Source organism: Erigeron canadensis, chromosome 3, assembly GCF_010389155.1.
Source record: "Erigeron canadensis isolate Cc75 chromosome 3, C_canadensis_v1, whole genome shotgun sequence".
Classification (NCBI taxonomy): domain Eukaryota; kingdom Viridiplantae; phylum Streptophyta; class Magnoliopsida; order Asterales; family Asteraceae; genus Erigeron; species Erigeron canadensis.
This window is the reverse complement of record NC_057763.1, coordinates 32,993,078-33,000,421: the sequence shown is the minus strand read 5'-3', so window position 1 is coordinate 33,000,421 and position 7,344 is coordinate 32,993,078. Positions and strand designations below refer to the sequence as shown.

Here is a 7,344-nt window from a genome sequence, read left to right as displayed (position 1 = left end):
CACAAAAGCTAAAGGGCCCGTACAATCTTTCAAAACAATATACTCGTATATGTGTATACCATCGGAAAAAGAGAGGACAAAATGAGTCCCCTTTTCTGATTATCTCCACTGCCACGAAATAAAGAAAAGAAGATCGGAAGAAGAGGCAAGCACAAAAGGGAAAAATGAAAAAGTTTGAATATAAGTTTTTTTTTGTTAAGAGAAGAACACGTTTTATTTAATTAAAGAAGGTACAATAGCAAGATACCTCTATTTGCTTGCACTGCCGCCGATGGAGAAAAAAAAGACCACACCTCTTCTATTTGTGGGTTGTTTTAATTTGTGGATCAAAGAATCTGATGATAGTATCAATTCGTTTTTGTGAAATTGATATGTAGAAAGTTTTTTGATTTGAACTTTTTTAGATCCGAAAAAAAAACATGATTGGTAGGCTTATGGTGATGGTGGTGGCTGAAAGAATGAACAAGAAAGAGGAGGAGGAAGAAGGTAAGTATAAGTATCATTATCACATATAGTCCATGTGTTTACGTTATTGACAATTATACCCTCACGTGGTAGGCACGTGAAGAGTTTAACAGAGGAAAACTAACGGTTGTTAGTGTCAGGGACAGTTAGTAATGAAAATGCATACCTTAGAGACACCTAATGATAAAAAAAATAACGCACAGGGACAAAAATGCTAATCGACCAAATTACAGGGACGATTTGTGACAATTTCTCTAAACTTTAAATGAACTTTTTATTTATTCTGAAATAAAAGGCGTCATAGTTAGTTTGATCAGATAACTCAAGTTAATATATTGCATTTATTATAAGTTCCTGAGGATTGATTGTCTTGACTTTTCATATCTTGAATATTATTGAACAAGCATTAGTTTCTAATAAGTATTATTTAATTAATAATGATTACGATTTATGTAACTAAACATGTTTTTATGTTAAAGAGATCAACATGCATAACTTAAAACGTTTAAAAGTCAGAATATATATCAAATTTTAAATAACATTTTAAAGGTAGGAAAAAAAAAATTTAAAAATTACTTATTGTAATATCGTGGTTATATTGTGTATTCTGAATTAAAACATTATTATATATATATGAATTAAAGACCCGTAGAGGAAACCTACTTGGTTTATGTGTTAAGTTAAACGAACAGGTTGGGAACATATTTTGCTAGAGTATCTTTATTAACAACAACAAATAAAAAAAGTAAGTATGTATTTAATACTGTCTTTTATTAGTTTTGAGTCTTAATACATTGACAGTATATAAGAAAGGATGAAATATATACAGTTTTACTCTTACTACGACGGTATAAATTTAGGTTCTATCAAAGATTGACATGTTCTTATCAAGTAGCTTTTTTTAAAGGTGTAGATCATTAGCTCGTAATAAGGGATTTAACTTACGTTGTCTTAACCGGTCCATACTAAATAGTGCCCCCACCCGCAATACCTTATAGGAGGAAAATCCTCCATTTAAACTGTATAATGACACAACATTTAATTAGAATAAAATTATGTCCTCTCAGCTTAGCAATTATTAATATTAACATTTAATAAATAAATTAAGGGTCAGTCACATCGACGGCACGTGGTGATCTTCCGGTTATAAACTAAAAAAATAGGCTTGGTGTGTTTTTTTCACCTAGTGAAACCGTTGGGGGGGTCACAGCCTGTTGATAGCTGTCCTAATCCCTCTTCCCATGTGATCCACCACCACGCCATCCATCCATCCTTCAATTCTTTCTTTTCTTAAATATTTCCCACCAAAAATACTTACATATATATATACATATTGATCTTTATTTAGATAGATACTCTCAAGTGTCGTCCACATCTACATTTATAGACGTAATAAGTTTTTGCAGACAACACACGAGTATTACACTAGTTTGTTTACTTTTGGAAATTAGGTGTGATCGATCCAATATGGCTCAGTTACCGCCAAAAGTGCCATCAATGGCGCAGAACTGGCCATCGTTTTCTAATTACCAAATGCCGTCTTCTGCGGCGCAACCGCCTAATTGGGTAGACGACTTTCTAGATTTCTCCTCCGTGAGGAGGAATTCTCACAGACGATCCGTCAGCGATCCAATTGCCTTCATCGAGTCGCCTTTTATTGACGAATGCCGCAATTCTGGTGGCGGTAACACGTTGATTTCTTCTACTAACAATATTGGATTTGATCGTCTCGATGATGAGCAGTTTAGCTCAATGTTCCCTGACGACGTAGCAACGACGACGGCGAATCCACCGTCCACGACGACTAGATCCTCGTCGTCTAATCCATCCACACCGTCGTCAGATCAAAATAATGATGATCAGTTGATCAAACCAACTGATCAACAACAGCCGCAGCAGCCAAAGAATGAGCCAGCTGAGGTTGAAGATGACATAAGTACAGGACAATTAGCTGATCAGAATCATGAGACCGAAGCCGGTAAACCGTGCTTTAATTTCTCTAGTGAAGCCAACACCATTGTTGATCCAAAGAGAGTCAAAAGGTACATTATTTATATATCTCCTATGATCACTTTAATGTCAGATTAATGCTGATGCATCCGTCATTGATACAACACATCTAGGATGGATATATATGATCTAACTAGTAATTAACATCATCAGGCACATTCAATTATATGTTAATTCTATATACATACATGATATGTGTTGCTTAAGCCATAAGCTAAGCTCAAGTAAACTTTAATTCTTAATTTCACTAATGTATAGTATATATACACACGTCTTAATTTATGTATATGTTAATTAATTTGTTATTTTAATTAACAGAATCTTAGCAAATCGTCAATCGGCTCAGAGATCACGAGTGAGAAAGTTGCAGTACATTTCTGAACTCGAACGCAGTGTTACTTCATTACAGGTTTGTATATAAAACGATTGATTATAAGGTGTTGATTAGCTATAGACTAATTAGCACGAAATGCTAGCAATTAAGATAATGCCGCATTGTACCAAAACGAAAAGATGTTACATAACTACGGAGTATATCAATAAATTTCAAATTTATTCATGTTAATTAAAGGTTCAATTACGAACATTGAATAGTTAAAGGTGCACAAGGAAGTAACTTGTAAACTATATTCTTTGATGATATTTGCCAAACATTTCTGTTCTATATGTAGTATGTTGATATTATTTGTCTTTCAATTGAAAATAATGTCCTCTACTTAAATTTTTATTTCTGACTTAGAATTGAAAGACTAATCAAAATTAAACAAATTTTGTACGTTGCTCATTTATAAATAGACGGAAGTGTCAGCATTATCACCACGAGTAGCATTTTTGGACCATCAAAGGTTGGTTTTAAACGTAGACAACAGCGCCTTAAAGCAACGTATAGCGGCTTTGGCTCAAGACAAGATTTTCAAAGATGGTATGTATATAGAACTAATTTAATTGAGTTTATTATATAATGTTACTTCTGATAAAATTAATAAACATAATCCATCAAATTAAACTTTTCTTTTAACTTGTAGCTCATCAAGAAGCATTGAAGAACGAAATAGAAAGGCTAAGGAAAGTGTATCATGAACAAACATTACAAAAGACCGCTAACAACGACGACGACAACAACAACAACGAGGATAAAATGATCCGCGGTGGAAACGATTGTTCCGCCGCCGTAAATAGGGGTGGTGCGGAAGGAGATGGATTAAGGATGTGCTAAATTGCGCCCATGCATGCACGTGATATGTTTCTCCGCTTTTAGTGGTGTGTGAGTGGTCCCCCATGATTGGCATGTGATCCTTTTTAATTTTAACATGGCTTCTACAGCACTTCTTTTTCTTGTTTTGTTTTTTCGTCATTTATTTATTTTAGTCCTCCTTTTCTATTAATTTTTTTTTTTTTTTTAGATTCTTTTTCCCAAAAACAGGGTGTGGGGGTGTCTGGATATTAGGTGTAGGGTCGTTTTGTAATGGTGTTGTTTCTTTATTTATATATATTTTGTAAATTTTTTTTTTTTTAATTTATGTATCTTATGTTGGGCCTAAATGGGCCATTAGTGTATTGTAATTGTATGATATCTAAATTTAACAATTTGTTAAAACCTTAATTGTCCCATTTTGATATAGATTATTGTTATTATTGAAAGGACATATGCAAATGTTCCAAAAAAAAAAAGGACATATGCAACTATGCAAGCATATTTAATGAAAATGATTGGAGTACGTCCTTGAATAATGATAGGCTTTTTAAGTAATTACTTGTAATTAATATGTATAGTAATTAGCAATGATTGTTGATTTATTTCAATCGCATGTTTAATGAATATATAATATATATATATGTTAAATAAGGGAGCTGTCATAGGTATAAATTATATTCTTTCTCATAACTTTAAAAATTTTATTTATTTTTCCAAGAATACTACTTACCAAAAATATCTAATCAAATCAATAATATTTTATTCTTATCTTTAAAAAAAAAATTATCTAAAATATATTCTTAGATATAAAAAGTTTTTTCAACTTGTTTTTTTATTCATTTATGTAAATCTGAATTCCAAATTCTCTTCTATTGAGAGAAACAACAAAGATGTTGACTAAACAAATAATACTTTGAGAAAAATACTGACAAAAAACTTGATCGTAAATACATAAGAAAATAGAGTGTGTAAATAAAAAAATAAGGGATTTGGTTGAAATGTTGTCAAATGTAAATCCAATGGCTAATTTTTTCTACTGCATACCATTATGCCTGTTTTGACTTATTTTCTAATCATTTTTTTAAAGGTCGTGGCTCACAGTTGCATGGGTCAATTACTCAATTTTTGTCTCTCATTTTAGTACAGATTTTCGTTTTTCTTTTTTTCTTGTGTGAATATTTAGAAAAAAGCTGGATTTGGAGTTACGTTAGGCACATGCTTATCTGTTAATGTGAAAGAGAAGAGAGAAAGAGCAAGATAGAGAAAATAAATATAATATTATTAGTGGGATAATTAACTAATTAATGACATGTATTAGCTAAAAATAACACGGGGGTGTATTAAGCAAATTTTTGGGGTGTCTATAGATAGTCCCTTAAATAATTGTTAGGAGTTATTTTTCTAATAGGCTAACACTACTAGTCTACTAGAGTACTATCCAATCATACCTCAACGGCAATAAAGTTAAAAGACTTGCAAATAAGTTTTACATAAACTATCATAAAATCTCACATATATACTATACTATCTACGAATGGTAAAGTAATGTTCAAAGTAATGTAAGTTGCATCATAAATGCACAGTTGATTTTCTATTTTATTTGTTATCATCTCATGTAACATGGTACAACTAGTGTGATCCAATTAAACTAATATCGCTTATAGAACTTTTCTTGTGATGGTACATGATTCGTAAGAGTCAAGATCTTCACTATTCGATCGTAGAAATTAAGCTGATACTAATCTGCATTTCTTGATTTTACTAATGTGGCCGGAACTTCATTGTCAAATACTTGAATTCACAATATTGATGTTAATATAGTAATTAATTACCAAAACCGATCTGATCAATAACAAACAACAAATGCTCATTAGATAAGGGCTTAATTCTCGGTGTTGTAATTTTAAAACAAATTATCGTTAAATCGATAGAGGAACAAGATGGACTGAGATATTTCCAATAAATATCGAACTTGATAGTGTTGATACTACTCGGAAGCATCAATAGCTGAATCATTTTGATTTCAATTTAGACATTTAAAAGAAATAAGAAATTATAAAATAAGGGATTTTCTAACTAGCATTTCATTTAAATAATGAAAAAATGACAATTAATATTTAATTATTTTTTCCTAAGATTCAGACGAGATACTTCGTTAGGGAAATCTCACCATATAATGGTGAAGCCTTATACGTACCCTAAACAACAAGATGTTGACTATGAATTTTACAAGTAGGGTATTTGATTGGAAGAAATTCATTAGAATTAGAATTTGAATTCCATTCATTCTCATGTTTGGTTGGATATCTCATGGAATTGGAATTTAAAACATTTCACCGAATTTCTTACAAGATGGAATATGAGATTCCTTTATATATGCAAAGGAGAGTTTTGAATTACATTGGAATTCATATATTTGACTAAAATATCCTTCCTCAGATATTATTATTATTATTATTATTATTAAATAATTTTTACTTATTTTTTTTTAATATTTTTATTTAATTATTGTTATATAGTAATAATTATTATTTTATTATAATGATTAAAAATTGTATTTTTTACTATTATTTTTATTACTTTTTTTATAATTTTATTAATATTATAATTTTTATTATTATTTAGTAAATATATTATTATTTTTTTGTAATTATTATTATTATTAATATTTATTATCTTTAATAATTTATCCTTATTATTATTATATTGTTACTATTAACATTTTTATTTTTATTAACTTTTTATATATTTAGTTATATTTATTAATATAAATATAAATTTAAATATTTTGTTATATTTTATTATTATTAAATTTTATTAACTATTTTATTATTGTCGAAACACCTTTATTGGTTTTTGCATCAATAATTGTATCTTAATATTAGTAGTAGTTCAATAACATAAGTCGAACTACTTTTTTTTTGCCCTTTCCGTTTGCTTTAATTTATTTGCTAATGAATTAGCCCTCAAAATTAATCTCCTTTAAGGCATCTAAAAACCTTAAGGGTGGAGGGAATGGGTCTCGGGTTGGGGGACCGCGATCGGCTACACCATTTCAACCTCTCGGGTAAGCTTCAGGTAGATGAAATCGGGTATGTGTTTGATTAGTGAAGCCGAGGAGCGGGTAAGCCAAATTCGAACGTTGCCATGGGTCACCCCCAACTCGTACTGCTTTTTTTTTTCTTTTTTTTTGAACTTCCCCTATTTCATATATATGCATGTATAGAGTTTGCAGTAGGTGACATTTGGAGAAGATAAACTTTGAGAATCATCAAGTTTAGTCCCTGTAGTTTTAGAAATTTGTTAATATATATATAATATTATTATAAACTTTCAGTTTAAACATTTTTAGTCTCTGCAGTTTTTATATATTGCTTTTTAAAGTGTTATGCACTTTTGTATTGTTTTTTTTTTTTTACAAATTTTTAAATAATTATATATTTGTAAAATATAAAAAATTGAAAAAAGAAAGAAAATATGGGTAAATTTAATGAATTGGGTATGTATTTTCAATTATTTTGGTAAGAATTGGATTGAATTGGGTAATTGTGAGCTGGAAGGTTTTGATTGGATAAAGAATTGGGTATGTTAACCAAATCGTGGACCACTCCTTCCACCCTAAGCCACATAAACACCTTGAACACATAAAGCACACGAACAACACAAAAAAACGA

The 7,344-nt window shown here is 30.2% G+C and overlaps 1 protein-coding gene across 1 annotated transcript; it reads left to right on the top strand.

The window, feature by feature from the left end:
• The first annotated feature begins 1,675 nt into the window (after positions 1–1,675).
• LOC122592677 (basic leucine zipper 34-like) lies at positions 1,676–4,072 on the top strand. The gene is made up of 4 exons (XM_043764962.1): positions 1,676–2,507; positions 2,794–2,884; positions 3,271–3,397; positions 3,501–4,072. Exons 1-4 carry the CDS (start codon positions 1,933–1,935, stop codon positions 3,689–3,691), a joined length of 984 nt encoding a protein of 327 aa, XP_043620897.1. The 5' UTR covers positions 1,676–1,932; the 3' UTR covers positions 3,692–4,072.
• The last annotated feature ends 3,272 nt before the right edge of the window (positions 4,073–7,344 follow it).